Source organism: Rhincodon typus, chromosome 10, assembly GCF_021869965.1.
Source record: "Rhincodon typus isolate 14 chromosome 10, sRhiTyp1.1, whole genome shotgun sequence".
Classification (NCBI taxonomy): Eukaryota; Metazoa; Chordata; class Chondrichthyes; order Orectolobiformes; family Rhincodontidae; genus Rhincodon; species Rhincodon typus.
Window position 1 is genome coordinate 59,368,289 of NC_063341.1, and position 18,043 is coordinate 59,386,331.

Consider the following 18,043-nt stretch of genomic DNA (forward strand, 5'->3'; position numbering starts at 1 on the left):
AACAAAAACAGAAATTGCTGGAAATGCTCATCAGGTCTGGCAGCATCGGCGGAGAGAAATCAGAGTTAATGTTTCGGGTCGAGTGACCCTTCCTTGAACCAGTTCTGAAAAACATTAATTCTGATTTCCCTCCACCGATGCTGCCAGCCCTGCTGAGCTTTTCCAGCAATTTCTGTTTTTGCTCCAGATTTACAGCATCTGCAGTTCTTTCAGTTTTTATGAAGTAGTTCACTTTGTGTTGATTTAGTTCCTGTCACATCCATTCACATTCGCTAGCTGAGCATATCCAGCACTTATTAGATCTGGAAAAATGAGTTCCCAACAAGTTTGGCCAATATTCTGCAAGATCACATTAATAACACAGAGCTTTATTTAAACTGCTATTACTTTAGTCCTTAGAGAGAGCTTCCTAACTTGCAAACTAAGTTTGAGGTTTGAAGATGTTACCCTTAAACCAAAAATCATTACCTTATTCAACTTCTGTCAGAAAATACAGTTATACCAATTGAACAAGTTTTTTTTTCTATGTCCTAGGGAATTCAGAATCAATCTTTTAAATGCTTTTCGTCTTGTAGCAGTCACGTATCTTTTCACAGGATCCTATTTTTCGAGAATATGATTCCGCAGTTTCAGAAATGCTGATTTTAGGCAACACACTGAAATAGAACTGGTATGAGCAATTGTACAGTCTACTCACCATAATGGGAAGCCAGCTGATTTAGGAAAGGCTCATAAGAGCATCAAAATTGAACTGAAAAGCCCCAATTCCCAAGAATTCCCATTGAGCATTCATAGTGCCCGAACATCCATAGAAGCATTCCTTCAAAGTGATGTAATGCTCATAAAAGCACCATTATACCCTACCAGCGTTTCCACAGATGTCCATCTGGCTGCACTGTCAGTATCTACAACAAGCATTTATCAAAACTGTTTTGTGTTATTTATTTCTTGGATAAGGGTTGATAATGAAAACTCCAGATTCAAATAGAATTGCTGTCCTCACTTTGAACATGGGGAGCACATATAGGGGATTTCCACTCCTAGGAATCAACAAGCCTATTTAGTTTCAGGCAGTTTACTGCATCTCTGGTCTGGAAGGTTATGTTGGGATATATCTGTGAGTAACCCTCTGATAGAGTGCATTTTTGATTCCTGTATAGGATGTCTGGCATGACACAACAGTGATGCATAGTAACAATGCCAGGTTTTCATAACAGGAAGGAAAAGCAAGTGGAATTGTATACTTCTTTGTTTCTATATATACTGTTACATCATTATCTTGTCTGAACTGTTGCAGATAGGTTAGTTGGGATAACACAGCAGCTTGATGTTATGAAGGATGAATTGATTTTGTCTCAGGAACCATATTGCAGTTCCATAAGACATCTATAAAGACACCAGTCCGCAGGGCCACATGAGGCAAGCAACCACAGTCAGAATGCAGTGGAATACTCATCTCTTGAGACCACTATATTAGGGGAATGAAGGTGTCTTGGCCTAGAGAGGCTTCTCTGAATAAGAGCCAATTTGTCAGTGACCACTATGCAAAATGATACAGATGTAATAGTCTCCTGACAAGCTCTGTAGTTGTTACAAAAAAAATCTGCACTTACCACCACTGATGGAGTTATACTTAGATGTTGGTTAGCATGGGAATAACCATGACTGAATAAACTGAACAAAAACTTTGCTAATTTCCATCCTGGCTGTTGCTCCTGGTGTCTCTACCAACTTTAGTTCCTCAACTCCATTTCCAAGAACCAGTTAACTATATCATATTTCTCCTGCCTGATTCTTCTATCCTCATTTAGTTCCAGTCTTAATTAAGTTTTCATAGATACAGCATCAGCAATGAACTTGTTCCCATCCACTCACCATTTGTCCTTTCTCTGCCTTTTCCTCACCTACATGACCCCTATGGTATCATGATCTCCACCATCAAAATCCTGGATGTTACTATTAACCAGAAAACACACCAGACCAGCCATTCGCTTACTGTGGCTACAAGAGCCAGTCAGAGGCTAGGGATTCTGCAATGTAACTCATCTCCTGATTTCCCCAAAGCTTGTCTACCATCATCAGGGCATGAGTCAGGAGTGTGATAGAATACTCCCCACTTGCGTGGATGCATGACACTCCAAAAACACTCAACGCAGTAAAGGCGAAAATGCTGTATGATTTCAAGGAGGAGGTGGATACAGTACTTGGGGCTCAAGGGATTAAAAGATATGGGGGAAAAGGGGGAACAGGCTATTGATTCGAATGATTGGCCATGATAACAACAAATGGCAGAGTAGGCTCAAAGGGCCAAATGGTCAACTCGTGTTCCTGTTTTCTATGTTTCACAAGGTTTGACAGCGTGTGTACTATCCAGAAGATGCAAATTAGTAAGTCACCAAGACTACTTTGACAGCACCTCTAAATACACAATCCCTACCATGTAGAAGGGCAAAAGTAGCAGATGCATGGGAACACCATCACCTACAATTTCTCTTCCAAACAATTCTCCCTTGGAATGCTAATCACTGGGTTGCTGAAATCTTTGCAACAACACTGATGGTTTACCTACACAACATGGGCTACAGCAATTCAAGGTAGCAGCTCACTACCACCCTCTAAAGGCATTCTGGGATGGGTAACAAACGATGGCTATCAAGCAATGCCCAGTTGCTGTGGGGGATTTGAATCTATGCCTCAAAGCACTACCTTGAACCTCTGGATTATTCATCCAGCAGCATTACCAATATGTCACCGTCTTGCCTTGATAAGCCCAATGGTCTTTCTATCCAGCTTTTATCCTGCATGCTTGATAAAATTCAGGTATTCTAAAACACTAGTTTTGCTATTCTAACTTACATCAAGTCTAACTCACCCACTTGTTATCCCTCAATATATTTCTTCTCACCCCTCCTTGTTTTCAAATCAATCATGACCATTCTGCTCATCATGTGTCTAATCTCCTATCGCAATACACCCTACCTCACCGTCCCCTCAGTTCTCCGACACTAGTCTCTTATATATCCTTCCCTCTGCTTGTCCCAACATTGGCAGCCATGCCTTCGGTCTTCTAGACCCTTTTCTCCTCAATTCTCTCTAAACTATTTGACATCCCCTTTCTCTACTAAACTACCTATTTCACTCTCCAATAACTATGAATTAATGAAGTAATTTTGTGAAGTTTTTTTGACATTACAAGCACTATGTCTATGCGATTTACTGTTCCTTGTGCAGAAAAATCAGTCAAAATTGTGTTCGCTAAAAGTCTCAAGGCATGCCCCATGATATGGCCTTTTATGAAGGGTTAAAAAAAGAATGATCACTCAACTGAAAGGCAGTGCAGCTACCATTTCTCCAAGGATTATTGTTTTGCTCCTTAAATGGGAGGACAGCAATTTTAATTTGATGTTTGTAGGCTGAATAAACGAGAAAGACGCATATAAAACAGGAAGGTAATAATGGGCAAGGATACTTCCCAATTTTCCAGTGCTTAGTCAAATCATAGCTGCAAGTAATAGCTGAACAGTGCAACACAAAATGAATGTCTAGGAATTGAAAAAAAAGCACAGTGTAAGCAACACCTAAACCATTCCTTTAGAATGACTAATACTCTGAGCCACAGAGTGAAGGGGAGAAAGTAAGAAAATGAGCAAAATTAGCAGAAAGTGAGTCAGTGTGCAGTAGAGAAGGAGAAGAAGTGTATGAGAGTAAGGCCTCTGGAGCTTGGGACGTACCGCTGACTCTGAGACCGAACTCACTTCGGCAAGGCACTTGATACGAGCTTTGGACACTAGAGAGCCCTAATGGAAGACAGGAATGGAGATGGATATGGCACTCAACAGACACACATGCAGTTTCTATTCTAGGTACAGTACATTTAAGTGAGGCATTGCCACAGGCCAGAATTAATCATAAAACTTCATGAGAGTAGTCTAGTAATTGAAGGGTCATCAAACTTGTTTTCACCCAGACTTTAAATCAACACAGCACTGTTTCTTTTCAAATCACATTTTCCAATACTGGAAACATTAACAACAGCTGCTTTAGAAAAGGTCAAATTAAGAAATGGCATCTCTTTTGTTTTAAAAAAAGTCTTCTCACTTGGATTTATGTACGTGAAAGGCTAGTTTTATATTGGAGACAGTTTTATCTATGGGACTCCCTTTTCCTCCAATTCCCAGAACACCAAGAAGGCAGCATGTCTGGCACCCTGTAGGAAATGCTATTGGAAATTAACTGTAAATTAGTCTGAATGGATTATGCAAACCATTGAAAAACACTAAATTGTGAGATGTTGGTGCAGTCACTTGGCAGGCTGCAGTAAAGGTGGGTAGGAAGAATTGGTCGATGTGGTGGGAAGGGTTTGGTGGGAGTTTAGGGTGATAAGGAAGTCCCTACTGCTGGTATAGCTCACTGAGGAACACAACGATACTCACTTAGAAAAGGGCAGTAACCGAGCCTGCATGCAGGAATCAGGGCATTTGCAAACTTTGGCCCACTTCATCCTTATTGGGGTTTGTGAAAGAGTCAAGATGTTAATGGGCTTTAAACCTCAAGTCTTTCCACCCAATAGCACTCTCTGCTTCTCATTCCAGTCCTGGGGACAGGGAATTAAATCCTCTCCACTTTGTTATTAAATCAAAACCAGTTCAGATTCTAGGCTAACACTGGACAGCATTTCAATGATTTGAATCTAAGACTCTCGAGGTGTTTGAAACTATATCGCCTAATTAATTGCTTTATGGATCTATCTCTGTTGTCCCTGATGTTGAGATCATCCAGCAACAAGCCAATTAGTGTAAAGTTTTGGAAACATGTTGTAAAGTATTTGTAGCTAAATCTCTGTTAACATTCGTCTGCCTGTAAAGTATTTGTAGCTAAATCTCTGTTAACATTCGTCTGCCTGATGACAAATGCTTCCTTTATAAAGATGGATTGCCTTCTCCAGATAGCTTTGTTCCATAATGTGTAGCTCCAGCTACAAATCAATTAGCAACTTACAATTTACAGTGTCTAGTAATTTTGCTAACCACAGAAAATAGCAAACTACAGAAGATCGTTACAAACCAAAACCAAATTAAACCAATGGCAAGTTCAATGAAGTTTTGTGCTAGAATGCTTTATTGCATTAGCATCTTCAGAATTCTTACACTTTCCGTTATAACAGCCTGTTAGGTGTGTCATATGTCAAGCACATCTTACCAGGGGCAAGTTCCAGTTGCCCAAAGGTTCCTTTCATTTTAAAGGATTCAAATTCAATTATGGAATGAATATCAAGGCAGCCTTCAGAACGCAAGAGGTTGGTGGAGTTTTGATGAGGGAGCCAAGATGTTAAATGGAAGATTTTGGTGTGCCTTTCCATTCTTCTCACACACAAGGACAGTTGTACAGAAGAGATGATGGTGATAGAACTAATGTCCTACAATATGAATTTGGTTTTTGAAGCTATTTCAGTTCAGTTTATAGAAACTCATTAAGACAATTGTCCTACAGGCATGAGGTCTTGGGTCAGATCTGTCGTAATGCTTCAGACTTTCCATTTTGACTACTTAGGGATTGAAGGAAACTCAGATTATTTAGTTTTATTGATGGTGCAAAGTTAAAATTTCATTATCCAAAGACAGTGTTGCGTACAATCTAATTCATTAAGTGGCAATGCCTTAACTAAATGCTGTGAACAACTGAACATAAAGACTGAGAAGAGATTACAAATTATTAACAAATATACAGAAAGATCACTTGAGTCATTTTTAAAAATCAAGCAAATAACGCAAGTGTGATTTTAAACAGATTCTGCACAACACAAATCTAAAAACGAATCATTGAGAACCATCAGAAAAATCAAATCTTCACAACATATTCTCAACATCTGGTGAGATATGAGCTAAGTGATCTAATGAGATTGATCCAGATGCATAACTTTACGAAGGGAGCTGCAGGCACTAGGTGGCAAGTATTCAATGACAACTATTAAGGTGTCTAAAACACTACGGAGCAATGGTTTCATATAAAACCTGTTTGACTCTGGAATGATCAATTAATATAGAAAGGAAGGGACAGTAAAACTGATACCTACTTACTTGTATGTGATTTACTATTTAAAATATTCTTTAGTCCCTTGGCTAATGTCCTCATGCTTTGCCTAATGGTAGCTTCATCTCCTAATGACCAAGTGGAATAACCCATGACATGACTCAACAACTGTTTTTAATTTTCTCAACTAGTAAGGGCAATCAATCTGTTTTCTCAAGCAGGTTGGATGTGGCTTTGAACAAAGTTACCAGGGGATGAAGGAGTAGTGAGCAGACCTTTTCCTGTTCCTGGAGTATTGTTCCAACTAGTTGTTCTACTTTTAATAGCATTACCCACTCATGAGGTTTTTTTTCTTTATTCATTCACAGCATGAGGGCGTCACTGGCTAGACAGCATTTATTGCCCATCCCTAATTTCTGCAGAGAGCAGTTATGAGTCAACCACATTTCTACCCATTTCCATTCATTTAGTTCAGCAACATTAATATCATTTAATTAAGCAATGTCTTATTACATCTGTTAAAATGAATGAATTAAGCAGCTGCAGCCTTTACATTTGTAAATTTTAACTTGTGCATTTGTTTTGAAGACTGTCATCTGTTCAGAGTTATGCTGTGTAGCGTTGATTTTTAAAATGTTGTTATTTTCGGTCAGTCAAAATAAATCATCTGTCTTTAATATCAAGCATGCCCAATGTGAAAATATCTCATTTCTCTAACATAAAGTTACCTGAGAATTGACAGACTGTCCCATTGGAATCCGGGAGCATTCAAGGGCATACTGTTTCACACAAAAGTAACAGCCCTAGATTGGGATAAAAAGAGAAATTAATGTGTATATGTTGACCGCCCTTTTGTGACTGAAATTCTACTTCATTCCCTGGAACTTAAAAGGAGTGGAATCAAAATTACAGATACATATTAGTTTGTTGTAAATCACTCTAAGGTGTTTTAGGCAGTGGCAACAAATGGAAGCCAGGAAACATGTTTCAGCTGTTACAAAAAGAAACTCCTTTGACTCTTCATAATGAATAAAATGAATAAAAAGTTCACTAATTCAGCCTAAGTATAAACATGTATAATTGTTTCACAAAACTACAGAATATTCTCAATTATCCACTGGGTCTCTCATAAAAGAGGTCATCCTAGCTCTAAAAATGACTGAGTTTTCCAGCTTATAAAAATTATTTCTTGGGGTATGTATATATTCCAACTGTTAATCTCAAAATATTCAATGCACACCTTGCTGCAGATATTCTAGTTTCTTAATAATCAATAGTCCAGCAGGCAATTGAAGAGAAAATGAATCCTGAAGAAAGAATGGCTTTATTGCCATCTAGTGATGAGAGTCAATCATGCCTTTTTGTATTAGGCAGGAAGCAAACAGGTAATTTATACAAAACATTTTAGATATATCTGATACGAGTGCATTATATCAAATACCAGTGAAATATTCTGCCCTATCAGGGAATACAAACTGATGTCCAGAGACCTGAATATCATGTGACATACTGACCACAGTATTGTTATTCCAGAAGGTCACAGCATCATACTGACTGAAGCACTGATATTCCAGAGTGTGTACTGTGTCACACTGACTGCTGTATTGAGATCTCAGAGAATCACTGTATCACAGCAACAAGGCTTTTCTTCTCAGAATTCCTTTGTTAGCAAATAACATTTACGTAACAACATTAACCTCCTTACAAATAAGATCTTGAGTTATAACCTGGGTGACATCAACTTACATTGAACGATTAACTTCTTTATAGCTATACAGATGCTTTTTATCTTTCTGTTCACTGAGGAGATTGGAAGATAGCAGGGAACCAGCTTTACAATTGCATAATTTTCTTTTTGCTCACGATCCAATGTAAAAGGGCTCATTTTAAGCAATACTATTTAGATGCCAGTTTGAATGATCTGGAAATATGCCTCTGTAAAGAATAGAGTATTTTGTGAAGAAGCTTACAACAATTTGTAGTTGCACAGCTAACATTTAAACTTTTCTTGATAGGCCATCATTGATTCCATTGTACAGGGAATGGCTACATCCACAAAACCCATTCTATTTTAGGGAGCCCCATGTCTGCCACTGGGAATGCCAGATGCATCCTTTATCTTAGCATACCAGCAAACAGCAGATAGATGGTCGATCTCAAAACAAAATTATGCAGAAATTGGCAGAGTAGACCAGTAGCATACCTGCATCTTGGGCTAATTTCTGGGCATTTTGCTGCACTTTCTTTCAGATTTATAGTCGTAATGTCGCAGAAGGTCTCCAGAAATTGTGACCAAGGATTTCAAATCCACCAGAATGGAATCAAAAATGCAATAGTTCAGAGAGAATGGGAAACATGGGTAAATGGAACAGAGTATGCATGGTTGAGTTTTACATCAACGGGAATTGATGGAAGGTACACAAAACTAAACAAGGAGAGTTTTGGAGTAGTTTAGTCTGAAAGAAAGGTGTAAAGGTTTGAATTGTAGGCAAAAATAGGAACAGAAACAGGTGTCGTTGACAAGGTGAAAGTAGTGGTCTTTGTGGTGCAGAAAATAAGGAATTTTAAACAGATCTTGGGAACAGTCTAATTTATTCTGTGACCTGAATGCAAGGCGCAAACTTAAAGTAAGGGTCAGGAGGGTCAGCAGGGATGTGAGGAATGAATTTTTCACCCAGAGGGTGGTAGGCACCCTTACTTCATGTAAGGGTGATAGAGGAAGAAACTCTCATTATAAGTATTTAGATGCACATTTGCGATGCCAAGGCACACAAGGCTAATGGTCAGGTGCTGGAAAACGGGATTAGAATAGCCAGGCGGGTGTTTTGTTTGGTGCAGACTCAATGGGCCGAAGGGCCTTTTTCTGTGTTGTAGATCTCTATCACTGTATTAATAGAACAGAGGAGAGTATGTGTCAGGCACCAAAGCCTTTGGTTTTCCTGTCATTGACTCTAGGACATTAACGTTCATTCAAAAGCAGCCAACACCACTATCACAGCCTGTGATAATTAATCCTGGTGCAGCCATTGGTGCAGACACGGTCTATTGTCTTAGATGAACATTTCTGACTATGACTTTGTTTCTGACAACTTTTTCATCACAATTAAAATTTGCACCAAAATGTCACCAAGTACAAGGCAAAGTGATTTTCACAAACTGAACCATAATGCCAGCTGTTTGCATAATCAACATGAGAAACTTCTAAGCAGCCTTGTTGCACAGCCAAGAAAGTGTAATGAACCATCTTAGATTAGCAGAATATGGAAAGTGATCTATTTGTTCTGTGGGTTTTGTATTTGACTTTGTACTCACTCAAGTCACATGGTCAGATATTATTTGCCTGACATGTTGAGGTGTTTTATAGCTTTTGTTGTTTTTGTTTGTACATTCTCATTCACCAATATTTATCTTTTGCTTTTGTAACAATGTAATTACATTCCTCCCGCACATAATAAACTACTCTTGTCAGCTGTATGAAAGATACCTGATATCTTTACAAACACAGTATATTGTTCTTACCTGGAAAGCAAGCTCCATAAGTACAATTCCACCTGGCAGAGCCCTTTGAAGATGATAGATCATTACACTGGAGCCATCCATGCTCTGAAACAGATTTTCATTCAGATACTGTGAATATTACAATCTTTCACATGTTCCTAAGGCTTGGTACCAGGATGGGGACTACCTTTAGACAGTACAGGTAAAAAGTACTGAGATAACATTACAGAGTGTCTTTTGATGACAAACACAGTTCCGTCCGTCCACAGAAAGTGCCTCTTTCTCCACTTGCAAAATAGATCATCTTGTTCAGCAAGTTCAGCAACTAAGATGGGATAATGATCATAAATATATCTGAAGATCCAGGTACCTCAAAAACTGTACCCACATATTGAATGACGACACTGTGAAGCACAGTTTACACAGTAACTTACAAAGACAATATCAAATCTATACCAACAGTAACCATTATAAATGGTTTTGCTGTTGTTTCTGTGTCTAGGTTGCACTATCTTGAGGCTTATTTTAGAGGATTTCTAGAAGGTGGGCTTCTAACCCCATCAGTGTTAAGAAATGATGAATGATCACATGCTTGCGTGGATATTTGATCAAAATCAAAGGCTGGTCAGTAGTAAACACCGACACAACAACGTGAAAATAAATTGACATATACTTTAAAATCAATTACAACACACCCTTTTTTGGTCACTTGGGGAACAAGAAAACAGCCGCACGGTTTTTCTAAGCGAGGCAAACTTTCAGCTGTATTTTGCTCAAAGTTTTAATAATCTATAAAAAACTATAACAAATTAAACGCCATCTCCACATTATATGGGACCATTTTACTCTCTTTCACTCATACCAAGTGTCAAAAATTTAGACAGAAATATATATAAGGCAAATTTACATAAGGTAAATAATATTTGCACCAGTCAAGACTTTTGCCTTCATGATAATTTTATGGTGACATGACATAATCCAGGGGAACAGATCGGAATCAAAAGAAAAGCTCAGAGCTTCTGAGTATTTAATTTTTTGAAGAGACCATATGGAATACTTAATAATTATCTATATTTAAGGGCAAGAACACAGGCTCCTCAAACTCACTTAAATGCTATCTAATTCCAATGTCTCTCTATGTTGCCACTCATTAATACACTGGCATCCATAGCATGATGTAACTATCACATGCACTATGTTGCAAGGCGAGCATCTTTTAAAGGTGGCTCTGGAAGCTAAAGTCTAGAACAACTGAGTGTGGAAAATTATTTTCTTAACAGTTATTAACTTGGATTTTGGAAAAACTCAAAACATGACAATATTTCTTGTCACCCTATGCCTCTTTCAATAATTTTTGAAAGCACCAGGGCAACCAGAGACATCCTAGAGCATGCTGGCTAAAAGATGTGTAATATTTGTTACACTGCACATAGTGGAGCAATTTGAGGATACCAGATATTCATTGGGAATGCAGATGAACACTGATTTTTTCACTGCTGTTTTGGACAACCATGAGATGCATATACTGGCAGCACACATAATAATACCACGGACCAATCCTAGGCTAATTTAGAAGCTGAAGGGAGAAGATCTGAGGGAGGAGGTAATTTGCAACTCTTCAAATACCAAAACAGCCCTTATCCAAACGCAGCAAGACCTGGATAACATCTAGGCTAGGGCTGATAATTGCTAAGTAACATTCATGCCACACAAGTGCCAGGGAAAGACGATCTCCAATGAGAAAGAAACTAACCGCTGCTCCTTTACATTTACCAGCATTAGCATTACAGTTGGGAATAAATACTGGCCTAGGCAGAGACATCCACATTTCCTTGAATAAATAAAAATAAGATCTAGATTGTCATTAGCAGTGCAATCCTTATGGTGCAGGTTAACTTAAGATGCACATGCAGCAGGTGGCATATCTTGGCAAATGACACCCTGCTGACAGTGAGTCTGCAGATATAGTTGGTGGTATAACTGTTTTAGACAGTTCATTTCTGAGGCTTGTTCATTTCTCTGGTATTCTTCAATTAGAAATAAATATTGAAACCAACTGTCACCAAATTTAATAATGAACATGCCATGTAGTATGGCATGGAACAACGTCTTCTTACCTGAGCTACAATAAAAGTTGGTCTTGCAAGAATCTATTTTCATGCCATTTCATTTTTAAGTGTTTTGTGTTCTACTGAATTGTTGTAAATGCCTCAGTTATAGTCAGTTTTCACATTAATCTGCATATATTATTGTTGCAAACTCATAATGGAATATGGGCTGTACTGGCAAGGCCAGCATTTATCACCCATCTTATTTGCCCCGAAAAAGACAGGCATGAGCTATCTGCTTGAACATCGCCATCAGGCTTCTTAAGTCATTTCAGAAGGCAGTTAAAAGTCAACCACAAGCTATGGGTCTAACATCATGCAGAGGGCAAAACAGATAGGGACAGCAGATTTCCGGCCTTAAACAACATTAGTGATTCAAAAGTTATGATAATCCAATAATTTTACAGTCACCAATAGGGATATTAATTTATTTCATGGAATTTAAATTTCCCAACAGCCATGGCAGTATTTGAACTCTTGTGTCTGGATTATTAGTCCAGGCCTCTAGATTACTAGTGCCAGAACATAATAAGAACATAAGAACCAGGAGCAGGAGTAGGCCGTCTGGCCCTTCGAGCCTGCTCCGCCATTCGATAAGATCATGGCTGATCCTTTCGTGGACTCAGATCCACTTACCCGCATTCTCACCGTATCCCTTAATTCCTTTATTGTTCAAAAAAAATCTACCTTTTCTTTTAAAAACATTTACTGAAGTAGCGTCAACTACTTCACTGGGCAAGGAATTCCATAGATTAACAACCCTCTGGGTGAAGAAGTTCCTTCTCAGTTCAGTCCTAAATCTGCTCCCTCTAATCTTGAGGCTATGCCCGCTTGTCCTAGTTTCACCTGCCAGTAGAAACATCCTCTCTACTTCTTTCTTATCTATTCCCTTCATAATTTTATATGTTTCTATAAGATCCCCCCTCAATCTTCTGAATTGCAATGAATATAATCCCAATCTACTCAGTCTCTCCTCATAAGCCAACCCCCTCAACTCTGGAATCAACCTAGTGAACCTCCTTTGCACCCCCTCCAGTGCCAGTACATCCTTTCTCAATAATCACAATGCTCTATGTCATGGTTAAGAGGATTGCAAGCTGCAAAAAGAATTTCCAGCCATCCACATACATTCTGTGCCATGGAATAGTAATAATACAAAAATATTTATGTCACTAAATTGTGATTTAAGAAATCCAAATGTAGGAATGAAACAGATGGTTCACAAAATATCTCAGAATCAACTACAGGAACAAAGTTACTTTAAAGTTTGCATAGAAGCTTAGAACAATTGACAGTGAGCAAATGAGCATTCTAAGAGTTAGGTAATTTTCTGTCTGCTTTTTTATTTGATTTGTTCACCCATATAATCAAAAAAGCTGAACACCTGCTTTGAAATATCGATGACAATGCCATACACGCTCTTAAAATACTTGTTCACCAATACTGAAATAATTTTTGGATTGCATGGACAGACACTCAACTTCTCACTATGACCTGCCCTCTAAAAACTTTTGATTACTCACCTTTGGACTGTCATCACTTTTCTGCTTGTGAATGGAGATAGGTCGTGAGTCCAGTGGCCGAGTCCGCCCCAAGCTGAAAGAAATAAACCCATAATTATGGGCTGGTTATAAATGTTGAAATAAAGCGATCAATAGATGCTGCAGTCCAACAGTCAGATTTTTGTGAATAGTGACAGTAAATGTTAGTTATAAGCAAAAGTAGCTAGCTTAAAACATGTTGGACTTCTGCAATAAAATTGCTTGGTGTACCAACAACTGTGCGGCATAGCTTCTCATAGCACACAGCCTTGAAAAGCCATCAGTGAAAAGGGACCAAAGGAAAGTATTAAGAAATGCACTGCAGGAGTCTTATTTGTTGTTTCGGAATTGTCACGGGGGGAGGCAGATCATTATGACAATCAAGAAGGGGACACAAGCTACAATAAGGCAACAGAATCATCTGTCAAATATTGAATTTTCAATGAATCTCCTGATCTGAAATTTCAGAATCAATCAGGTTATTTGCAAACCGTATCGACATGGGACTGTTGGGAAGGTGAGCTTTTCGTTTTAAAAGACTTACCTCGTGGAATCAGCGGCCTCCATTTGTTCAGCGGCGGGAGTCAGGAGAGAGCGCGAGGGGACTGCTGGGAAGGTGAGCTTTTCATTTTAAAAGACTTACCTCATGGAATCAGTGGCCTCCATTTGTGCAGCAGCAGTGGGAGCAGTGAGAGTGAGGGCCAGGGGGCTGCCAGGACGGTGAGCATTTCGTTTGACAGCGGAGCTGAGTGGGAGCGGTCGAATTGCGCTCTGAGAAGTTGAGTGAACTGATATATTTGGGCAGTGGCTAAACCCAAGGCACTACACGTGCAGTGTCTCCCACCCGCCCTCCTCCTCTGACCAAAAAAAAAAGACTCTGTGGTGTGTTGATAAGGCCATGCCTTTTTTTTTAAATCGTATGTTGGTAAGTAGAGTGATTGGTAAAAATTTTTTCATTTCATTTATCTATTACTTGATATTATAGTAGGACTAAGCTAAGTTTAAGAGTCCCAGACCCATGTCATGCTCCTCTTGCTCAATGTGGGAGCTCAGGGACATGGTTGATGTCCCTGACTCCTACATGTGCAGGAAGAGTGTCCAGCTGCAGCTCTTGTTAGACCGCATGACGGCTCTGGAGCTGTGGATGGACTTACTTGGGAGCATCCGCGATGCTGAGGATGTCATGGATAGCACGTTTAGCAAATTGGTCACACCGCAGATTAGGATTGCTGAGGGAGAAAGGGAATGGGTGAGCAAAAGGCAGAGGAAAAGCAGGAAGGCAGTGCAGGTGTCCCCTGCGGTCATCTCCCTCCAAAACAGGTATACCGTTTTGGATACCGTTGGGGGAGATGGCTCACCAGGGGAAGGCAGCAGTAGCCAGGTTCATGGCACCGTGGCTGGCTCTGCTGTACAGAACAGTGGGAAAAAGAGTGGAAGGGCTATAGTCATAGGGGATTCGATTGTAAGGCGAGTAGACAGGCGGTTCTGTGGTCGAAAACAAGACTCCCGAATGGTATGTTGCCTCCCAGGTGCACAGGTCAGGGATGTCTCAGATTGACTGCAGGACATTCTGAAGGGGGAGGGTGAACAGCCAGCTGTTGTGGTGCATATAGGCACCAATGATATAAGTAATAAACGGGATGAGGTCCTACAAGCAGAATTTAGGGAGTTAGGAGCCAAGTTAAAAAGTAGGACCTCAGAGGTAGTAATCTCAGGATTGCTACCAGTGCCACATGCCAGTCAGAGTAGAAATGAAAGAATAGGCAGGATAAATGAGTGGCTTGAGAGATGGCGCAGGAGGGAGGGGTTCAGATTTTTGGGATATTGGGACCGGTTCTGGGGGAGGTGAGACTATTACAAATCGGACGGTCTACACCTAGGCAGGACTGGAACCAATGTCCTAGGGGGTGCTTTTGCTAACGCTGTTGGGAAGGGTTCAAACTAAACGTGGCAGGAGGATGGGAACCAAATGAGGAGGTTAGTGGACAGTAAGGAGGTAGTAACTAAAACCTGTAAGGAACTAGATAATGAAGTCAGTGTGACTAAGGGGAAGAGTAGGCAGAGAGCAGATAATGAACACAAAGGGACAGGTGGTCCGAGGTGCATTTGTTTTAATGCGAGAAGTGTAGTAGGTAAGGCAGATGGACTTAGGGCTTGGATTAGTACCTGGGAGTATGATGTTATTGCTATTACTGAGACTTGGTTGAGGGAAGGGCAAGATTGGCAACTAAATATCCCAGGATGTAGATGCTTCAGGCGGGATAGAGAAGGAAGTAAAAGGGATGGAGGAGTTGCATTACTGGTCAAAGAGGATATCTCAGCTGTGCTGAAGGAGGGCACTGTGGAGGACTCGAGCAGTGAGGCAATATGGGCAGAGCTCAGAAATAGGAAGGGTGCGGTAACAACGTTGGGGCTGTACGACATGCCTCCCAACAGCAAGCGCGAGATAGACGCACAAATATGCACTTAGAGTTAGTGGTTTAGATGGAGCAGAATTTGTAAGGAGCATCCAAGAGGGTTTTATGGAGCAGTATGTAAATAGTCCAACTCGGAAGGGGCCATACTGGACCTGGTGCTGGGGAATGAGCCCGGCCAGGTGGTTGAAGTTTCAGTAGGGGATTACTTTGGAAATAGTGATCACAATTCCCTAAGTTTTAGAATACTCATGGACAAAGACGAGAGTGGTCCTAAAGGAAGAGTGCTAAATTGGGGAAAGGCCAACTATAGCAAAATTCGGCAGCAGCTGGGGAATTTGGATTGGGAGCAGCTGTTTGAGGGTAAATCCACATTTGATATGTGGGAGGCTTTTAAAGAAGGGTTGATTAGAGTGCAGGACAGACATGTCCCTGTGAAAATGAGGGATAGAAAGGGCAAGATTAGGGAACCATGGATGACAGGTGAAATTGTGAGACTAGCAAAGAGGAAAAAGGAAGCATACATAAGGTCTAGGCGACTGAAAACAGACGAAGCTTTGGAAGAATATCGGGAAAGCAGGACCAATCTGAAATGAGGAATTAAGAGGGCTAAAAGGGGTCATGAAATATCTTTAGCAAACATGGTTAAGGAAAATCCCAAAGCCTTTTATTCGTACATAAGGAGCAAGAGGGTAACTAGAGAAAGGGTCGGCCCACTCAAGGACAAAGGAGGGAAGTTATGCGAGGAGTCAGAGAAAATGAGTGAGATTCTTAATGAGTATTTTGCATCGGTATTCACCGAGGAGAGAGACATGACGGATGTTGAGGTTAGGGATAGATAGTTGATTACTCTAGGTCAAGTCAGCATAAGGAATGGGGGGAAGTGTTGGGTATTCTAAAAGGCAATAGGGTGGACAAGTCCCCAGGTCTGAATGGGATCTATCCCAGGTTACTGAGGGAAGCGAGAGAGGAAAGAGCTGAGGCCTTAACAGATACCTTTGCAGCATCCTTGAGCACGGGTGAGGTCCTGGAGTACTGGAGAATTGCTAATGTTGTCCCCTTGTTTAAGGGTAGCAAGGATAATCCAGGTAATTACAGACCGCTGAGCCTGACGTCAGTGGTGGGGAAGCTGCTGGAGAAGATACTGAGGGATAGGATCTATTTACATTTGGAAGAAAATGGGCTTATTAGTGATAGGCAGCATGGTTTTGTGCATGGAAGGTCATGTCTTACCAACTTGATAGAATTCTTTGAGGAAGTGACAAAGTTGATAGATGAGGAAAGGGCTGTAGATGTCATATACATGGACTTCAGTAAGGCGTTTGATAAGGTTCCTCATGGTAGGCTGATGGAGAAAGTGAAGTCGCATGGGGTCCAGGATGTACTAGCTGGATGGATAGAGAACTGGCTGGGCAACAGGAGACAGAGAGTTGTAGTGGAAGGGAGTTTCTCAAAATGGAGAACTGTGACCAGTGGTGTTCCACAGGGATCCATGTTGGGACCACTGTTGTTTGTGATATACATAAATGATCTGGAGGAAGTATAGATGGTCTGATTAGCAAGTTTGCAGATGACACTAAGATTGGTGGTGTAGCAGATAGTGAAGGGGACTATCGGAGAATGCAACAGAACATAGATAGATTGGAGAGTTGGGCGGAGAAATGGCAGATGGAGTTCAATCCAGGCAAATGCGAGGTGATGCATTTTGGAAGATCCAAGTCAAGAGCGAACTATATGGTCAATGGAAAAGCCCTGGGGAAAATTGATGCACAGAGAGATCTGGGTGTTCAGGTCCATTGTGCCCTGAAGGTGGCAATGCAGGTCGATAGAATGGTCAAGAAGGCATATGGCATGCTTTCATTCATCGGACGGGGTATTGAGTACAAGAGTTGGCAGGTCATGTTACAGTTGTACAGGACTTTGGTTCGATCACATTTGGAATACTGCATACAGTTCTGGTCGCCACATTACCAAAAGGATGTGGATGCTTTGGACAGGGTGCAGAGGAGGTTCACCAGGATGTTGCCTGTTATGGAGGGCGCTAGCAATGAAAAGAGGTTGAGTTGATTAGGATTATTTACATTAGAAAGACAGAGGTTGAGGGGGGACCTGATTGACGTCTACAAAATCATGAGAGGTATAGACAGGGTGGATAGCAAGAAGCTTTTTCCCCAGACTGGGGGACTCAATTACTAGGGGTCACGATTTCAGGGTGAGAGGGGAAAAGTTTAAGGGAGATATGCGTGGAAAGTTCTTTCCGCAGAGGGTGGTGGGTGCCTGGAACACGTTGCCAGCGGAGGTGGCAGAGGCGGGCACGATAGCGTCATTTAAGATGTATCTAGACAGATACATGAATGGGCAGGGAGCAGAGGGATACAGATCCTCGGAAAATAGGGGACAGGTTTAGATGGAGGATCTGGATCGGTGCAGGCTTCCTATGCTGCAATTTTCT

At 40.7% G+C, this 18,043-nt stretch overlaps 1 protein-coding gene across 1 annotated transcript in view; it reads right to left on the reverse strand.

Annotated features, from left to right (window-relative positions):
* szt2 (SZT2 subunit of KICSTOR complex) overlaps positions 1-18,043 on the reverse strand; it is a 235,180-nt gene that overhangs the window by 18,638 nt on the left and 198,499 nt on the right. Inside the window, exons 64-67 of the mRNA XM_048601538.1 lie at positions 13,160-13,232; positions 9,550-9,633; positions 6,759-6,833; positions 3,732-3,797 (exon numbers count right to left, since the gene is read on the reverse strand). Coding sequence (XP_048457495.1) covers positions 3,732-3,797; positions 6,759-6,833; positions 9,550-9,633; positions 13,160-13,232 — 298 coding nt within the window. The remainder of the gene's footprint in view (positions 1-3,731; positions 3,798-6,758; positions 6,834-9,549; positions 9,634-13,159; positions 13,233-18,043) is intronic.